Source organism: Elephas maximus, chromosome 11 (assembly GCF_024166365.1).
Source record: "Elephas maximus indicus isolate mEleMax1 chromosome 11, mEleMax1 primary haplotype, whole genome shotgun sequence".
NCBI classification, from domain to species: domain Eukaryota; kingdom Metazoa; phylum Chordata; class Mammalia; order Proboscidea; family Elephantidae; genus Elephas; species Elephas maximus.
The window spans coordinates 100,870,867-100,890,615 of NC_064829.1; the positions used below are offsets into that span (position 1 = coordinate 100,870,867).

Genomic DNA, 19,749 nt, shown 5'->3' on the forward strand with positions numbered 1-19,749 from the left:
ACTTGACAGCAGTGGGTTTGGTTGTTTGGTTTGGTTGTAATTAATTAAAGTCTTGGGCACACACCTATCTAATTGGCAAAAAAAAAAAAAATCATAGCATGACAGAATACAAGAAATTAGACATATACATGGATTTAAAAATATTCTCCACTGAAAATCTCAGAAAAGTTTGTCATTATAGTTAAAGGCTTATCTCCTGACATCGTTTTTTTTTTTTTTTAATGATTTATTTTGTTTTTGTTATTGAAAATATACACAGCAAAACATACTCCAATCCAACAATTTTTATATGTACAACTCAGTGACATTGGTTACATTCTTCAAATTGTGGGCCATTCTCACCCTCCTTTTCTGAGTTATTCCTTCCCCATTAACATAAATTCACTGGCCCTACGTTTCCTGTCTAACCTTTCAAGTTGCTAGTATCAATTTGATCCTATATAGATAGAGCTTTAGAGGAGAGCACAATGCTCACGGCAGACATTCTTTACTAAAAACAAAAGTCATCTTTACTAGTTAAGTTAAACTCTTGTTTGATTTAAAGAAGACTTCAGGGGGTATTTTTGGTTTAAGGTTTAAAGGTATCTTAGAGCAGTAGTTTCAGGGGTTCATCCAGCCTCTGTGGTTCTAGAAAGTCTGGATTCCATGAGAATTTGGAGTTCTGTTCTTCATTTTCCGCCTTTTGGAGGTCTTTATAACGTAGAGGTGTCTTAGGTATCTGCGTTACTATAGCAGAAATACCACAAGGGGGTGGCTTTAACAAACAAATTTATTTTCTCACAGTTTAGGAGGCTTTAAGTTCAAATTAAAGGTGCCAGCTGTAGGGGAAGGCTTTCTCTCTCTGTCAGCTCTGGGGAAGGCCCTTATCTCTTTCCAGCTTCTGTTCCTTGGCTGCTTGGCAGTCTTCATGTGGCTTGGTATCTGTCCGCCTCCATCTCTGCCTGCTTTTACTGCTTGCTTAACCTGGTTTTATATCTCAAAAGAGATTGAGTTAAAACACACCCTATACTAATACTGCCGTGTTAACATAGCAAAGAAAACCCATTCCCAAATGGAGTTATAACCACAGATTTATAACACATATTTTCGGGGGACACAGTTCAATCCCTAATAGACTCTCAGAGTGAACTCTAAAAAACATGCAGGATATGTTGTTCCACTCTAGCCACGCTGACCCCCCTTCTGTTCCTCAAACATGCTCCAGCGTGCCTCTACCTCAGGGCCTTTGCACTTACTGTTCCCTCTGTCTGGCATGCTGTTCCCTCTGCTCTCTACTCTGCTCAGCCCCTTTGTCATTCTGCCCATATGTCTCCTCACAGGCCTCTCCTGATCCCCCTCTGAAGTCACACCTCCCACCACATTCCCTTTCCCTGCTTGGCTTTATTTTGTTGCCCAAAACAATTTTCTTAAACACCTGAAATTATTTATTTGCTTATGTTGCTTGTTTTTTTCCCTGACTCCCACTAGAATGCGAGCTCCAGGTTAGCGATCTTTCTTTTCATTTACTACTGTGCCCTTGATCCTAGAACAGTGCCTGGTACAGAGCAACTGCAAAAACCAAACCCTTGGCTGTTGAGTTGGTTCCAACTCATGGTGACCCCGTGTGTTAGAGCAGAACTGTTCTCCAGAGGGTTTTCAAAGCTGTGATCTTGACAGAAATGATCGCCAGGCTTTTCTTCCACAGCACTGCTGGGTGGGTTTGAACTGCCAACCTTATTAGTAGTCAAGCACAAACTTTAGATGCTCAGTAAATCTTAGTGGGAGGAATGAGTTCTCTTTGGCCCAGGTATTGAGCCCATTTAATCTCCTTTTTGCCTCCCCAGACCCCTGGACCCAGCCGACTACAGTCCTGCCAAGAACAACTACCACCCTATTGAAGATGCCTGCTGGAAGTCTGGCCAGAAGTGAGGCTTCTCCCATTCCAGACGGTCGTACTGCAGTCCACGTCACTGCGGGAGGGTTTCTAGCTGCAAATTGTCAAATCTCTCCATGTTTCGGGGACGCAGGCAGCAGCTTTGCAGGAAAGAGAAAACTCTGGGCATTGGGGTTGCTTGTGTGCCTTTGAGTTTCACCAGGGAGGTGTAGCAGGGTAGGGTGGGTGGAGAGACAGCATGGGCTGGACAAATTTCTCCTGTGTCTCTTTCCATTCCCCAGGGTCCCCTATCTCGCCGTGGCCCGGACCTTTGAGAAGGTTGAGGAGGTCTCTGCTCGGTAAGTAAGCCATGGCGAGGACAGCGTAGGGAGGGGCTCTCACAGTCTGTGCCTCGCAAGGCGGCGGCTGCCAACTGGGGCTGCCTGATCCTTCCCTCTCCTCTTCTCCACCCTCACTGTTGCTTATTGAGCATCTGCTCTGACACTGGGAACCAAGCAGCCAATAATAACACTAATAAGAGTAATAACAAGAAACGTGTTAGTTTTGGTTGCTAGGATGGAGACCCAAAGTATCAGTGTCTAAGATAAGGTAGAAACTTCTATCTTTTTTTGTAGAATACAAATAAAAGTGTAATGTACAAAATTAAGGCCTTCATATTTCAGAGTTCACTAAGGCTGAAAAATTCCAACTCTTAGTGACCCTATAGACAGAGTAGAGCTGCTCCATAGGGTTTCCAAGGCTGTAAACTTTATGGAAACATTGCCACACCTTTCTCCCGCAGAGCAGCTGGTGAGTTCCAACCACCAAGCTTTCAGTTAGCAGCTGAATACTTGAACCACCACGCTGCCAGGGCTCCTTAAAGAAAGACTAGATTATTCAGTCCTTCACAAAAATTTTACTTTCATTATCCTCTCTGTTCTCAATTATAAAATGGTCTGACCAGATATTATGGAAACAAATATTATAAATAAAACCAAGTCCTTTAAAGAACATTACCCTAAATGTTATTTCTCTCTGTGTTCGGGGGACACAGTCGGCAGCATTGCAGGAGACAAAGAATCCTGGGCAGTGGGGTTGCTTCTGTGCATTTGTTCCTCCCCCGTTGACATAAGCTTACTGCACCCTAAGCTTCCTATCTAACCTTCAAGTTGCTGTTGTCAGTTTGATCCCATATAGACAGTTCTTCAAAGACCACAGCACTCAAGGCAGACATTCTTTACTAGTTAAGCTAACTGCTGTTTAGTTCAAAGACGACTTCAGGGGATAGGTGATCATTGGCATGGGACAGCCGATCTTCAATCCTTTGAAGCATCCCTGGCAACTCCAGCCTGCCCATCATTTTCAGATTCAACAAAAGCAATGTCATGTGTCCCAGCTACCAAGCCCACTTCCCAGAAAGCAAGGAACTGATTAAACAGCATGGATAACAGTCTGGGTGTGAGCAGTCCAGGTACACAAAGCACATCACGTCACGATGCTTCTTAGAATTGACGGCATCTTGGAATCGATGACCGTGGTCATTTTATGGGAGGTGGGCAGGGTGGGCCTCATCGGGAAGGGGACATTTAAGCAAACACCTGAAGGTGGAGAGGGAGTGGGCCACACAGATGTCTGGGGGAATTGGATTCTGGAAGGGCAGAGGGAAGACAGGCTAAAGGCCTGGAGGAGCTCGTATGCCAGTTTTTTTTTAAGGCCAGTTGTCTTAAATAGAGTGAACAAGGGGTAGGAGATGACCAGATTGTCTTGGGCAATGCTGGCCGGTAGAACTTTCCATGTCAATGGAAATGTTCTTTATCTGCACCGTCCAGTATGGCAGCCATGGGTCACATGTGGCTATAGAGCACTTGTAATGTGGCTAGTGTGAGTGAGGAATGGAATTTTTAATTTTAAAAAAATTTAATTAATTTCTAAATTTAAGTTTAAGTGGGACATGTAGCTGGTATAAAAGGACTTCAGCTTTTATTCTCTGTAAGTTGGGAAGCTATTAGGGAGTTGAGGTAAAAAAAAGAAAACCCTGTTGCCATTGAGTTGAATTCAACTCATGGAAACTCCGTGTGTGTCAGAGTAGAGTGTACATAGGGATTTCAGTGTCTATGACCTTTTGGAAGTAGATCGACAGACCTTTCTTCTGTGGCTCTGCTGAGTGGATTTGAACTGCCAACCTTTCTGTTAGTAGCCAGCCACAAACTGTGCCCCCTAGGGATCTAGGGAGTTGAGAAGAGGATTGAGATGATCTAATTTGGTTTTTGGTGGATCTTCTGGCCTTGAGGTGGGTAGCAGACTATAAGGGGGCAACAAGGAAAGCCGGGAGCCCACGGAGGAGGTGGCTGTAGCAGTCTGGGCTGGACAAGGGTGATAGCCTTGCAGGTCATGAGAAGTGGTCGGATCCTGGAGTGTGTTGGACGTGGAGCTCTCAGGAATTGCTGATGTGTTGCATGGACGATGAGGGAAAAGAAAGGGAGATCACTCCCAGACTCTTAGACACGCATCTGCAAGGATGGAGGAGCCCTGGTGATGCAGTGCTTAAGCAATTGGCAGCTAACCAAAAGATCAGCAGTTCGAACCCACCCAGTGGGTCCTCAGGAGAAGACACGTGGCGATCTGCTCCAGGAAAGAATGCAGCCTAGGAAACCTTATGGGGCAGTTCTGCTCTGTCACACAGGGTCCCTATGAGTCGGAATCGACTTGATGGCACCCAACAGTGGCAAGGATGGAGTTGCCATCTCCTGAGATGGAGCGGACTACGAAGGAGCACACCTGGAGAGAAAGGTCAAGAACTGAGTCGTGGACGTGTGAGGTTTCAGATGGCCATCAGGTGTTCAAGAGCAATGTGCTTAAAACCAGCAGCCGGCACACAGAAAATGCTCCGTGCGTGTTAGCTCTTACTCCTCCAAAGATGATCATCACTGCCATCATCGTTGCTGCTGTCAAATTGCCTTTTTTTCCTTTAAAAATTTTTGTTGTGAAAATATACACAACAAAACATACCAGTTAAACAGTTTTCTTCATGTGTAATTCACTGAGACTGATTACATACTTCAAGTTGTACAACCATTCTTGCTATCCCTTTCCAAATGATTCTACCGCTGTGAGCATAAGCCCACTACCCCCTAGGCAGATTGCCTTTGGAATTGGCACCAAATTTGGAATTGGTACTAAATTTCTGTTCCACCAAAACCAAAATACCAAACCAGTTGCCATTGAATAAGTTCCAACTCACGGTGACCCTGTGTGTGCAGAATAGAACTGCCCCATAGGGTTTTCAAGGCTGGGACCTTTTGGAAGCAGATAGCCAGGCCTGCCTTCCGAGGCGCCTCTGGGTGGGTTCACACTGCTAACCTTTCAGTTAGTAGTGGAGAGCTTAACCGTTCTCACAACCCAGGGAGTAGATGATGTACTAGTGGCCTCAGGTCCTGCACCTTGGACTGTTCTTGAGCCCTTTCCTCTCCTCCTGTCCCTGGTTCCTCTTACCCTCCTCCCTTGACCCTGAAGAACCACGTCATCACACCCCCCTGTCCCCTCCCTCCAGGCTCCGGATGGTGGAGACACTGAGCAACCTGCTGCGCTCCGTGGTGGCCCTGTCACCTCCAGACCTCCTCCCTGTCCTCTACCTTAGTCTCAACCGCCTTGGGCCACCACAGCAGGGCCTGGAGCTTGGCGTCGGTGACGGCGTCCTTCTCAAGGCCGTGGCCCAGGCCACAGGTAAGAAAGGGCGGTGGCGGAGGTACCAGCAGGAGGAGAGCTGAAGGGAGAGTGGGGATGGGGGTAAGGGTCTTGGGAGGTGAAGGAGGGGCCACTGGAGGTGGAGAATGGGAACCTGTTGGGGCAGGAGCCCTTGTGATGCAGTGGTTAAGACCTCGACTGCTAACCAAAAGGTTGTCAGTCCGAATCTACCAGCCTATCCTCAGAAACCCTATGGGGCAGTTCTGCTCTGTCCTGTAGGGTCGCTATGAGTCGGAATCAACCCAACGGCAACAGGTGTATATATACATACACAACATATATATATATATATATATATATATATATATATATGTATTACCTTCTTCAAGTTGCATAACCATTCTTGCTATCCTATTTCAAATTATTTCACCACCAGTGACGTAAACCCCATACCCTCTAAGCAAATTGGCTTTTGAATTGATACTGAATCTGGAATCAGCACTGAATTTCTCTCCCACCAAAATCGAAAAACCAAACCAGTTGCATGTATGTATATTTATAGAAATACACATACATGCAACTGGTTTGAACCTACCAGCCACTTTGTGGGAGAAAAGTGTGACAGTCTGCTTCCATAAAGATTACATTCTTAGAAATCCTATAGGGCAGTTCTACCCTGTCTTATAGGGTTGCTATGAGTAGAAATCAACTCAACAGCAGAGATATATACAATTATATACACATATATATGTGTGTTTATATATGTGTACAGGTACATACATACACACACATGCACATAAAGAGAGAGATTTACTTTAAGGAAATAGCTCACATAGTTATGGAGGCTGGCAAGTCCCAAATATGTAGGTTACACAATAGGCTGGAGACCTTCTCTGGCTTACAGGATTGTGGGGAGCAGACAGGTCCAAAACCTGCAGGTCAGGCAATGAGAAGAGTGCAAGGTGGAGAGAGAGAACAGACTCTGACAGAACATTCATTTATATCCTGGAGGCAGGCCACACCCCCAAGGAAACGCCCCTTTCAACTGATTGGCTGCTCACATCAAATCACAAAATGGAAGGCGACTACGTTACACTGTACTATACTACATTACATTACAGAACAACCAGTCCGGTGTCTAGCCAAACTGCTGAGAATCATAGCCTCACCAAGTTGATGCATGAAATTAACCATCACATGTGGGGAGAGAGCGAGGAGCAGTAGTGGTTCAGGTGTGAGGGGACAAGGCCCTGGTGGGGCAGGGGCTGTGGGGATAAAGAGGAAAGATGCTGGAGGTGAAGACATCAGGGTTTGGGGACTAGAATTGGAGAGTGAGGCATAGAGAGTGTCGTCTTACAAGGGCTGCAGTAACAAAATACCACAAGGCAGGTGGCTTTAAAGAACAGAGATGTATTGTTTCAACACTTCTGGAGGCCGGGAGTCCAAATTCTAGGGCATTGGCAGGACCGTGTTCTCTCTGTCTGCTCTAGGGGAGGCTCTTTCCTTGTCTCTCTGCTTCTGGTAGCCCCAGGTGTTCCATGACTTGTAAACATGTCCAAAGGTCTACATGTTGTCTTCTCCCTGAGTGACTGTCTCCACGACACCACTCAGAAGGGATTAGGACCCACCCTACTCTAGTAGGACCTTGTTAACTGATAACATAGTCAGAGACCCCATTTCCAAACAAGGTCCTGTTCACAGGTACTCGGCTTAGGACTTCAGTGTATCTTTTGGAGGGACACAGTTTAGTTTATAATAGCCTCTTACACCTACATAACAGGAAGTAGGTATGTAACGAGCTATTTCAACCAAGTAACCAAAACAAAAGCCAAACCGATTGCCATGAGGTCAGTTCACAGTAGAACCATGCTCCATAGGGTTACGTGATCTTTCAGAAGCAAATTGTCAGGCCTTTCTTCTGAGGCATCTCTGAGTAGGTTCAAACTGCCAACCTTTCAGTTGGTAGTCAGGTGCTTACCCATTTGTACTACCCAGGGAACCTAGGCGAGCCTTAGCAATGGGGGGAGCCAGGGCCCACCACAAACACATGCAGTTGGGGCAGCCCGAGAAGGGAGACACCCAGCTGTGCATCTCACCTCACCATCCACCCCCCTCTCTCCCCAAGGTCGGCAGCTGGAGTCCGTCCGGGCCGAGGCAGCCGAGAAGGGTGACGTGGGGCTGGTAGCCGAGAGCAGCCGCACCACTCAGAGGATCATGTTGCCCCCTCCCCCACTTACCGCCTCTGGGGTCTTCGCCAAGTTCCGTGACATCGCCCGACTGGCTGGTAGTGCTGTGAGTGGGCAGGGTGGATCACCCACTCGACCAGACCCTTTGCTCATCCTCTCAGAATGGAAGGGGGCCATGGAGCCACGTGTGTGGCAAAAAGTCTTCCGGTTTGACTATTGGGGGCTGGCCATCTCCATTCTGCTGTGGTGCGGAGCATCCATCTTCCTTCTTCCTGCTCTCGAGACTGAAGGAACAGCCTCTTGAGATTCTAGCTCCTACTGCAGCTACCTGGGTGGCGCAGTTTGTGCTTGGTTGCTAACCTAAAGGTTGGTGGTTCAAACCCATCCAGCAGCTCCACAGAAGAAGGACCTGGCAGTCTGTTTCTGTTAGGATTGCAGCCAAGAAAACCCTATGGAGCAATTCTGCTCTGTCACATGGGGCTGCTATGAGTTGGGGCTGATTCAGCGGCAACTAACAACAATGCGCAGAGCGCGCTACATGACCAACCAGTTGCCATCGAATCGGCTGCAGCTTCTGGCGACCCCGTGTGTGTCAGAGTAGAACTGTGCTCTGTTGGGTTCTCAATGGCTGATTTTTTCAGAAATAGATCGCCAGTCCTTTCTTCTGAGGCACCTCTGGGTAGACCGAACCTCCAACCTTTCATTTAGCAGCTGAGCCCGTTAACTGCTTACACCACCCAGGGACTCCATCACATGACAGGAGTCTATTAATATTGGCTGAGGGAGGGGGCAAGAAGGAAGGCCAGCCCCCTTTTACTACACAGAGAGCAAGGGGCCATAGGAATTGGGAAATGGGGATGAGGTGAGGGTGGGGCTCTTCTAAAACGGGGAAGCAGCAGCACCTGGGCAGCTCAGCTCTGGGAGGAAGTGTGATCTCCTCTCTTCCTCCCAGGTCCTCACTGTTCTTCCCCATCTTCTTGCAGTCCACAGCCAAGAAGATAGACATCATCAAAGGCCTCTTTGTTGCTTGCCGACACTCAGAAGCCCGATTCATTGCCCGGTGAGCGTGTGGGCCTTTGAGAACTCAGTGGTGAAAATAGGAAGGGCGAACAGCTGGAATTGCCCCAACTGCCCTTAAATGAGAACAGTAGGAGCAAGAGAGTGGGAAATACAGGCTCCATTTCATAGGTGGCTCCTCTTCCTTGGATTCTGGGGCTCACAGATAAACAGTGCCATGATCGATTAATGATGTCTGCCTTGGCCTGGATGCTGGAAAAGTGTAGCACCTAAGCCAGGTGTTGTGATCAATTGGTGATGTCTGCTTTGGCCTTGTGCCATGAAGTGCACCTAAGCCAAGTGTTCGCTGTGACAGTGAAAACAAAATCATTAGCAACTCACGTTCATGGGACTTGTGTTGGGTGCCCTTCCATGTGCCGTGTTTTTCCCAACAACTCTGTGGGGTAGGCCCTGTTAACCCTCACCCCCAATTTATAGAAAAGGAAACAGGCAGAGGTTACGCCATTTGCTGAGGTCACTGGCTCAAATCCAGGGCTGTGCTGGGGTCAGGCTCTTGACTACCACATGCCTCAACATCACCGGGGCAGGCCGCACTCCTGGCTCCAGGCCCAGTTCTGCTCCTAATTCCCCCTCCCCTGCTCCCTTGCCCTCTCACCCTCTCTGAGGGCAGCTGAGGTGAGGGGTAGGGACACCTGCAGGGCATCTGGGCCTATTCCTCCATAAGTGCCAGGGGTCAGGACTATTACCAGCCAGCTTCCATTTCATCCTCTGTTAAATGGACCCTGTGATCGATCTCTTGAGTCCTTTTCTGCTTCTTAACCAAACAACAGTTTAACTTAACTAGTCAAGAATGTCTGCCTTGAGCATTGTGCTCTTTTAAGAGCTATCTATATGGGATCAAAGTGACAACAGCAACTCAAAAGGTTAGATAAGCAGTTTAGGGGGCAGTGAGTTTATGTTATTAGGAACAACTCAGAAAAGTAGGGTGAGAATGCTTGCACAACTCAAAGCATGTAATCAGTGACACCGAATTGTACAGGTAGAAACTGTTAAATTGGTGTAGGTTCTGCTGTGTATCTTCTCAACAAAAAAAAAGATTAAAAAAAAAAATTGTTCTGGGTTTTGAGAAGAGTGTCTACAAAGGGTTGAGGTGGGAGCTACCCGAGGCTGGAGGAGCAGTGTGTAGGCGGCAAGATTTGAAAGGTGTGAGCAAACCCATGTCTTCTGCTCCTCTTCCTCCCAGGTCCCTGAGTGGACGGCTGCGCCTCGGGCTGGCTGAGCAGTCAGTCCTGGCTGCCCTCGCCCAGGCCGTGAGCCTCACACCCCCCGGCCAAGGTGAGCACCTTTGGCCAATCGTGGGCCCCATGACTCTAGTTAACCTAGATTCCCTTCCCCCACCTCTTCCCCCAGGGTTCCTGCCCCTTCCTACCACCTCCAGGCCCGCCTCTCCCCAGAAGCCTCCTCTCTGCCCCTCCTCTCAGGGGACATGTATCCCGCAGTCTCATTTACCTTCCTTGCGTACGACACACACCACCCTCTGTGGATCTTGGGGTAGGTGAGGACATGGGCCCGACTCAGAGCCCTGCTGGGTCCTTTCTTAGAATTCCCCCCGGCTGTGGTGGATGCTGGGAAGGGCAGGACAGCGGAGGCCAGGAAGACGTGGTTGGATGAACAAGGCATGGTCCTAAAGCAGACGTTCTGGTGAGTCTGGAGGGGCCGAGGGCTCAGCATGGAGTGGGGGAGGCAGAGTGGAGGGGCCAGGGGGAGGCAGAGTGGAGGGGCAAGGGGCAGAGTTCGAAGGGCTGGCTAGGTGCAGACTGGCATTCGTCACCACCATGGGACTGGTGCCAGAGCGAGGGCTGGTGATCTGCATGAGGTTGGTGAGGGACACAGAGTGGTGACAAAGATGGGGGAGGTGGCACACAGTGAGGGGTCAGTGGTTGGGGCAGGAGAAGCAGAGAGAGACAGCTGAGAGTGGCAGGCCTCAGTGGTTTCAGAGTTAGCTTTAGGGCTGGGCACAGGAGAACAGGCCATCAGAGACCCAGGGAGCAGCTGATGATGGACACAGAGCTGTGGTCAGGGCTCCAGCGAAAGCCACATAGAGCAACATTGGCCAAAGGCAAAAAATGGAAGTGATGGTGACATGTTGCTGCCCAGAGGGAGTGGCAGAGGTCGGTCCAGGGCAGTGGCCTCAACTCTGCCTCCATGTTGGAGTCTAGAAGGTATTGGCCCCAGGCCCCATTCCAGATCTTTGGAGGTGGAGCGTGGCCTTAATTTTTTTTTTTTTTTTTAACACATCTTTGAGGGGTTCTCATGTGTCACCAGGGTGGAGAGTCACTGGTCTGATAATGACAGGAGGGGTGATAGCAGACCCAGACTGAGAGAGAACAAGTCGGGGATACATAGTGCTACAGAGGCAGAACTGTGGCAGAGACAGGTGTTGGGGGAAGTCAAGATCGAGGCAAGCAAGCCCAACCCGGGACATGGTGGCAGGGACAGTCAGAGGTGCTCAGGAGTCCAGACTTAAGGGGTGGGGTGAGGGCCTTTCCCGAAAGCCGAGTTCCCAGGTGGCCTGAGTTCTGGAAACCCCCCTTTTCTTCCCACCCAGTGAGGTGCCCGACCTGGACTGCATCGTGCCAGTCCTGCTGGAGCACGGCTTGGAGCATCTACCAGAGCACTGCAGGCTGAGCCCAGGTACGCTGTGGCCGCTCCCAGCCCCCGCCCTCTGCCTCCACTCCCTGCTCCAGGGCAGGCGTTGGGGTGACAGCTTCTGGGTGCCCCAGTGTGAATCCTCTTCTGCAGGGTTCTCTTCTCTCCCTGTTCCTGGTGTGAAAACCCCTCCCTCTTAATTGTGGAGTTTACCCTTCTGTGTTAGGGAGGGCAGAAGTGACGCAAGGAGCCCTGGTGTCTCAGCAGTTAAGCACTGAGCTGCTAACAGAAAGGTCAGCAGTTCAAACCCACCAGGTGCTCCATAGGAGAAAGATGTGGCAGTCTGCTTCTGTAAAGATTTACAGCCTTGGAAACCATATGGGGCAGTTCTACTGTGTCCTGTAGGGTCTCTATGAGTCAAAATTGACTCGATAGCAATGGGTTTGGTTTTTTGTTTTTATGAGCCCTGTGGTGCAGTGGTTAAGCACTCAAGCTGCTAACCCAAGGTTGGCAGTTCAAACCCACCCAGCAGCTCCATGGGAGAAAGTCTGGTAATCTGCTGCCATAAAGATTACAGCCAAGAAAACCCTATGGGGCAGTTCTACTCTGTCATACAGGGTCACTATGAGCCATGGTGATATTAGGGTACATTTAGCAATCTCCATCACACTGCCTCTCTAATTTATTGCCTTAACTCAGTCTCCCTTAACTCCTTCTTTCATCTCCTCTTCCAGGGATCCCCCTGAAACCAATGCTGGCCCATCCCACCCGGGGTGTCAGCGAAGTCCTAAAGCGCTTTGAGGAGGCAGCTTTCACCTGCGAATACAAATACGATGGGCAGAGGGCACAGGTAGGGGCAGGACACACCGTCAGGTGCAAGTACAGGGGACACGTGCCTTCACCAGGCACAGGTAGGGGTAGGGCACACCTTCACTGGAAACGGGCTACCAGACAGCAGGGCATGGAGCAGCCAGAATGGGCTCACATGCTGCCTGTTCGACCTTGCATGTCTGAGCTTTAGTTGCCATCTCTCTGCAGCGGATGTGATCATAACCTTACCAGCTTATCTAAAGATGTTGTCGTTGGGTTCCATGAAGTCGATTCCAACTCATAGCAACCCCACATGACAGCGTAGAGTGGCCCCGTAGGGTTTTTTAGGCTGTGATCTTTTTTTTCTAAGTTTTTTTATTTTTAATGTTTTATTTTGTTTTTGGTGAAAGTTTGCACAGGAGTCAGGTTTTGGTTTCAGTGACATTGGTTACATTCTTCACAATATATCAGCATTCTTGTTATTTCCATTTTGGTTGTTCTATTTCCATTAATCTAGCTTCCCTGTCCCTGCTTGCCTTCTCATTTTTGGTCTAGGATAAATGTTCACTATTTGATTTCATCTAGACAGTTATCTTGAGGAGCACAGTACTTGTGGGTAATATTATTTATTTTATAGGCCAATATATCATCTGGCTGAAAGATAGCCTCTGGGAGTGGTTTGAGTTCCAAGTTTAAAGAATATTTCAAGGTGATACTCACTGTGTGAGTTGTCGAGGGTTCATCTAGTCTCTACAGGCCCAGTAAGTCTGGCCTTTTTTTAGGAATTTGAGTTTTGTTCTATATCTTTCTCCCATTCTGTCCAGGACCATGTATTGAATCCCTGGTCAGAATAGTCGGTGGTGGTAGCTGGGCACCATCTAGTTCTTCTGGTCTCAAGGAAGGTAATGTCATTGTTCATGTAGACTGTTGGTTCTGTAGACTAGTTTCTTCTTTGAGTCTTTGGTTTCCTTCTTCCTCTTTAGGTCCGGAGTAAAGACCAATAGTTGTATCTTAGATGGTCGCTCACAAGCTTTTAAAACCCCAGACGCTACTCACCAAACTAGGATTTAGGACATTGTCTTTATGAACTATAATGTCGTAGGCAATAATCTTTATGGGAGTGGATTGCCAGGTTTTTTTGTGGAGCCATTGGGTAGGTTTGAACTACCAGTCTTTCAGTTAGTAGCCAAGCATTTAACCATTGTGCCACCAGAGCTCCTTTATCTAAAGATAAAACCCTCAAAATTCCTGACCCGTAGCAGTGGGAGCTCAAGAAACGTGGGCTGCACTTGTGCCCTGGTGGTGGATGTGTGAATTCTAACAGCCATGCTGGGAGGCCCCTGGGTGACCCCTAGTGCAGTTACATATGCATGTGTCTTGTGACCCAGTGCCAGGGAAGGCCTTGGGCTGGTCTCTCAGGCTGCTTGCTGCTCCTTAGTCCTGGCGGGGAGTTAGGGGCCACCTAGGTGCTCCTCGCATGGAGAGTAGATAAGCAAAGTGGCTGAGTGTGCACGTTAGCGGTGCTTTGCAGCAGTTAGCAGTGGTGCCATAGATCTTAAAAATTGAGTGTTGCCAAAAAAAAATCAAAATGATTTACAACAAATAACAATAATTTTAAAAACATACAGCTATTTCTTGGAGTCCTTGGATGGTGCAGACATTTAATATGCTCGGCTGCTAACCTAAAGGTTGGAGGTTCAAGTTCACCCAGATGCTCATCAGAAGAAAGGCCTGCCTGGCGATGTACTTCTGAAAAACCAGCCACTGACTGTCCTGTGGAGGACAGTTCTACTCTAACATACGTGAGGTCACCACGAATTGAAGTTGACTCAATAGAGCTGGTTGATATGTTGTTTTTGTGTGCTATAAAGTCAGTTCTGACTCATAGCGACCCTACAGAGCAAAGTAGAACTGACCCATAGGATTTTCAAGGAGTGGCTGGTGGATTTGAACTGCTGACTGTTTGGTTAGCAGCTGCAGCTCTTAACCACGGCACCACTAGGCGCCATATATGTAGCTCTATTCAAGGACTGTGACCAAACTGTATTAAAATAAAGAAATGGAAACAGGACAACTAGAATGGAAATAATAAGAATGATCATACATTGTCAAGAATATAACCAGTGTCACTGAACAGTTTGTATAGAAATTGTTGAATGAGAACATAAACTGCTGTGTAAACCTTCACCAGAAACACAATAAAGGATTATTTAAGAAATAATAATAATAAAGAAATGAGTAAACAATAAAAACTGGAATGATGTTTAGGGCATGATAACCTTTGGACAAATTAACATCTACACACACAGCAAGACATGTGCTTATGGGAGAGAGGGGAGCAGGGATTAGGGATGATGAAGAAAAAACGGGGGGCAGGGGTTCCACAAACAGTGATGGGAGCTGAGATGATTCACTCAGGTCTCTGCACCAGTCCTTCCAGAGCATCTGGAACTTTCTGCTGCTGAGGGTGGGTATGGGGAGAAAAGAGGGGCCCCCTGGAGTGAATGCAGCCCTGATTTTCTTTCTTTCTCCCCTCATGTGGTGGCCAGATCCATGTTCTGGAAGGCGGGGAGGTGAAGATCTTCAGCCGGAATCAGGAGGACAATACCGGGAAGTACCCTGATATCATCGACCGCATCCCCAAGGTGTGCGTCTGCTGTATCCACTCCGCCAGGGGCAGCTCTCACCGTGGAGGGCTTGTTGGAAGGAGACTGGGATGCGCGTGGCTGCAAATGGCAGAGTACCTGACTCACAGTGGTTTGTTATTAGTTGCCACCACACGGGCGACCCCGTGTGCTACAGAATGAAACAGTCGCCTGTCTTGGGTCATCTTCCCTGTCGTCGGTACGCTCAAGACCATTGTTGCAGCCACTGTGTATTTTGAGTGCCTTCCAACCTAGGGGGCTCATCTTCCAGCACTGTGTCGGGCAGCATTTTGTTGTGATCCATAGAGTTTTCATTGGCTGATTTTTCGAAGTAGATAACCAGACCTTTGTTCTTAGTCTGCCTTAGCCTAGAAGTTTTACTGAAACCTCTCCACTATAGGTGACCTTGCTGGTATTTGAAGCATGGGTAGCAGAGCTTCCAGCATCACAGCCACACACAGGCTACCATAGTACAACAAACTGACAGACGGGTAGTGGCACAAACTAAACCAAACCTGTTGCCAACGAGATGCTTCCGACTCACAGCAAGCCTGTAGGTCAGAGTAGAACTGCCCCACAGGGCTTCCAAGGCTGCCACATCTTTCTCCCTCAGAGCAGCTGGTGGGTGCAAACCACCGACCTTTCTCTTAGCAGCTGAGTACTTAACCACTGCATTACCAGGGCTTCTGCACAGTGGCTTAAGCACGTCTCAATTTCCCTCAAAGAAATCTGGAGGCAGGCGGTCCAAGGCTGGCACAGCTGTGCAGACCTGAACTCCTGAACCAGCTCACTTCTATCTCCTTCCTCTAGCATCCTAGGCTGGGTGGCTTTTCACCCCAGTGCTTGTCCCCTTATAGTCCCAGGACAGCAGCCACACTTCCAGACAGGAAGACAGAGGATCAGGGGTTCCAGCTTCCATCCCTCCTACGAGGAACTGCCTTCCACCATCCCCAGACTCCTGCTTGGGTTTGTTGTCCAGCACTGGGTACTGTGATCTAGCATAGGAGAGGATAAGACAGCCAGAATCAAGCTTTCCAGCCTCTACAGTGGGCAGAAGAAGGGGAGAGAGGATCAGGGACGAGTGTAGAGGGAGCCGGGTCCCTGGGTGGCACAAACAGTTACGCTCCATTATGACTCGAAAGGCTGGCATTTGGAACCCACCCAGTGTTGCCACAGAAGAAAGTCCTGGCAATCTGGTGCCATAAAGATTACAGCCAAGAAAACCCTATGGAGCAGCTCTGTTCTGTAACACATGGGGTGGCCACAAGTCGGAATCAACTTGACAGCACAATGGGTTTGGGTTTTTTTGTGTTTTTTTTGGTGGAGGGAGCCAGCCTGCAGGTCTGTTCCCAGAGTCTCACAGAAATGTAAGCCCAAGAGTAGCAATAGGGCCAGGCCTGGAAAGCCCTGGAGCTGGGGGTTTGTCTGGATATAAGGGGGGTGTTGGAGCTGTCTGAGGAATCCTCGCCTAAAGAGCTTGTTTCCTGGCCCTCATTCGTTAGGAAATTGGTCCTGTCACAGCAGGAAGCACAGCGTTCAGACTTCTGCCAGTTAGAGAAGGCCACAGTAATGGGGCGGGTCAGTGTGCGCGTTCCCGGGCTCCTGTTAGGGGCCAAGCATGGTGGTTGTTTTAAATCAGTTTTGTTAAGATGCACAGTGAACAGGTTCATGAGTTTTGCTGAATTTATACATCTGCGAGACCAACACCCCAATCAAGGTAGAAAACATTTCCGTGTTTCCACTACCCTGAAAAGTTTCCCGGTGCCCCTTGCCAAGCACCCACCTCCCCCACCCCGGCACTGTCCATCCACCGGAGGTGAGCACTGGCCTGCGTTCTGTCAGCCACAGGCTCGCTTTGCCGTTCTAGAGCGTTAGGGTTGGTGTGTTTCAGAGCTCTTGGTTCGAATATAAAGCTTTACACAATTGTATCTGTAACAATGTCTGTTTAACAATCTTATGAAGTTGTAACAGGCTCCTTTAGGAAAATTTTAAAGTCTTTAGACAGAGGTTTTTGTGTATATGGCAGTTTACACAGTTTTCTAAGTAAAACAGAGTGTGCTGAAGACTTTGAAAGCAAGTCACCATCTATATATTTAGGGGTTATGGTTAGGGATAGGACTAGATTATGGTTAGGTTTAGGGTTATGGTTAGCATGAGGGTTAGGGTAAGGATTAGAGTTCTGGTTAAGGTTAGGGTTACGGTTAGCGTTAGTGTGTTTAGGGATCTTGGTTTGAACATAAAGCTTAGCACAGTTACATCTGTTGTAGTATGTGTTTAACATAAGGAGCTCTGTTGATGCAATGGTTAAGCACTGGGCTGCTAACTGAAAGGTCGGCTGTTCGAACCCACCAGCCACTCCGCAGGATTCTGCTTCCGGAAACCCTGTGGAGCAGTTCTACTCTGTCCTGTAGTGTCACTATGAATCGGAATTGACTCAACGGCAACGGGCTTTTATGTGTTTAACAATCTAGGAAGCTTCTAACAGTCTCTTTAGGGAGGTTTCAAAGATTATTAGATTTTGTTTGTATGGTGTTTTACAATCACACAGTGTATAGTTTTTTGTGTTTTTCACTCATCATTCATTCATTCAGCATGTATTCATTGGGTGTCTGCTCTGTCCCAGGCCCTGTGCTGGAAGTGTGGGGGTATAACAGAGACAGACGTGGTCTCTCCCCTCCCCGAGTCCGTGGCCTAGTGTGGCAGGCAGATCCTCAGAGAGTCTGCTATTGACTATATAGTTGTACCTGGAGAGCAGGGCTCTGAAGAAAAAGACCGAGATTCTGTGAACTTTTTGTTGTTGTTAGGTGCCATCAAGTTGGTTCTGACTCAGCAACTCTGTGTACAACAGAACAAAACCCTGCCCTGTCCTGTACCATCCTCACAATTGTTGTTATATATGAGCCCATTGTTGCAGCCACTGTGTTGATCCATCTTGTCGCTGACCCTCTATTTTACCAAGCATGATGTCCCTGGTCCCTCCTGATACATGGCCAAAGTACGTGAGACAAAGTTTCACCATCCTTGCTTCTGAGGAGCATTCTGTCTGTACTTCCTCCAAGACAAATGTGTTAGTTATTCTGGCAGTCCATAGTATATTCAATATTCTTTGCCAACACCATAATTCAACGAGAGCCTGTCCAGGGAACAAACTAACCTTGGACTTGGTGACAGAGAAGCAGGGCTGTCACATTGCACAGATCCAGGATACCATACGACTGGTGTCCCCTAGAGTTATGCAACACAGCATACTTCAGGGAAGTCTCCCCAGAAAGGAGAAGAATGGGAAAAGGCATTCTCCTAGAGGGACCACCATGTGACTCTTTGGTGGGAGGGACTTTGCACACTGAAGAAACCGAGCAGCTGATGTGCTGGGCTTCAGAGAACATAGCTGAAGGGAGCTGGGTGAGGTGCTGACTGAGGGGCTGATCCCTAGTTTATAGCAGAGATGTGCTATGATTGGATTTTGGGGTTGACAAAATCACCCAGCCTGCTGTGAGGAGAGTGGTTGGTGGGGAGGAGGAGTCAGTGCAGGAGCAGGGAGACCGGTAGGATGAGGGTTGTGTCCCGTAAGACAGCTGTGCTGGGGGCAGGGAGGTGGTGAGAAGTGGATCACTTAAAAGAGAGATGTTGGAGGTAGAATGAAGTTCACTGGGAGATTGAACGTGGGTTGAGAAAAAGAAGGAGAAGACAAAGACCCCTGGGTTCCCAGCTTGTGGCACCAAATAGTAAGACCTCAGGAAAGGTAGTTATTCCCCCGCTCAGGGGGAATAGGAAAAGAGGATCTGTGTTCACATTTGTCTTTGTAGTTGGTTGGTGTCATCAGTGGATCTCAAGAGCTGGGGAAGGAAAAAGGAATCTGTTCTGCTGTGTCTGTCTTGTGTCCTTGTCTTCCACCTCTTAACAGCCCTGCATTCCCCCTCCACCTTTCAGATCAAACTCCCATCAGTCACCTCCTTCATCCTGGACACTGAGGCCGTGGCTTGGGACTGGGAAAAGAAGCAAATCCAGCCATTCCAAGTGCTCACCACCCGCAAACGCAAGGTAGCCTCAGCCTCCCTCCATCCCCCCACTTCCCCTCCCCCCACTGGCCCACACACCATTCTCCCAGCCCAGTCTCCTGGTCCTGCCGAATCCCCAAAAGGCTGAGCATTAGTTGGGACACAGCTCTCTCAACCTTTTGCAAAATAGCTGCCACAGCTCCAGCCATCATGTACTCACCCCAGCATCCCAAGTAGGAAGTGAGGGAAGAGGCTCTTCCCTGCATCTCTGTCTTTTTACTGTGAAAAAATATCTGTCCTGTAGTGTAGCCCCTACAACCTGCTCCCTGGCAGACTTCCCCTTTGATTCTCATTGGGTGGAATTGTGTCGTGTGACCACCATCACCTGCAAGGGAGGCTAGGCAAGCAGATATCTGGCAGAGGGGAAGAAGGTTGTCAGGATTAGCCAAGAACCGTCATGTTTCAGGGCCTGGGGCTGGCAGCACTGCTGCCCACACAGACATGTGGTTCTGTTAGTGGGTGGAGGTGGGGACAGGTGACTGTGGTGTCTGCCTCAGACAGGTCCCCTTTCACCTTCCCCTACTCCTCATCTCCATTCTGCCCCAACCCAGGACGTGGATGCATCAGAGATCCAGGTGCAGGTGTGTTTGTACGCCTTCGACCTCATCTACCTCAATGGAGAGGTGAGTTCTAACTCCCTGTCCACTGGGAGCTTGAGGGGCAGGTGGATTTGGAAGCCAGTCAGCGTTCTGCTTTTGACACTACCACTTCCCTGAGGGGGAGGCCGCACTGGGAAAGTGGTCCTAAACTATGATTTGAGGACCTCTGTGGGTCTCCAAGGCCCTTCCAAGGGGGTCTACAAGCTCCACCCTTTTTCAGCTCCTTGACGTCTCTGGGTGGTGCGAATG

The 19,749-nt window shown here is 48.7% G+C and overlaps 1 protein-coding gene across 7 annotated transcripts in view; it reads left to right on the forward strand.

The window, feature by feature from the left end:
* LIG1 (DNA ligase 1) overlaps window positions 1-19,749 on the forward strand; it is a 74,777-nt gene that overhangs the window by 43,143 nt on the left and 11,885 nt on the right. For all 7 annotated transcript variants that reach the window (XM_049900542.1, XM_049900541.1, XM_049900537.1 and 4 more), the window contains 12 exons: window positions 1,824-1,904; window positions 2,155-2,211; window positions 5,403-5,575; window positions 7,662-7,828; window positions 8,706-8,782; window positions 9,983-10,074; window positions 10,341-10,440; window positions 11,348-11,433; window positions 12,123-12,238; window positions 14,748-14,843; window positions 18,774-18,884; window positions 19,453-19,524. In XM_049900542.1, coding sequence (XP_049756499.1) covers window positions 1,824-1,904; window positions 2,155-2,211; window positions 5,403-5,575; window positions 7,662-7,828; window positions 8,706-8,782; window positions 9,983-10,074; window positions 10,341-10,440; window positions 11,348-11,433; window positions 12,123-12,238; window positions 14,748-14,843; window positions 18,774-18,884; window positions 19,453-19,524 — 1,228 coding nt within the window. The remainder of the gene's footprint in view (window positions 1-1,823; window positions 1,905-2,154; window positions 2,212-5,402; window positions 5,576-7,661; window positions 7,829-8,705; window positions 8,783-9,982; window positions 10,075-10,340; window positions 10,441-11,347; window positions 11,434-12,122; window positions 12,239-14,747; window positions 14,844-18,773; window positions 18,885-19,452; window positions 19,525-19,749) is intronic.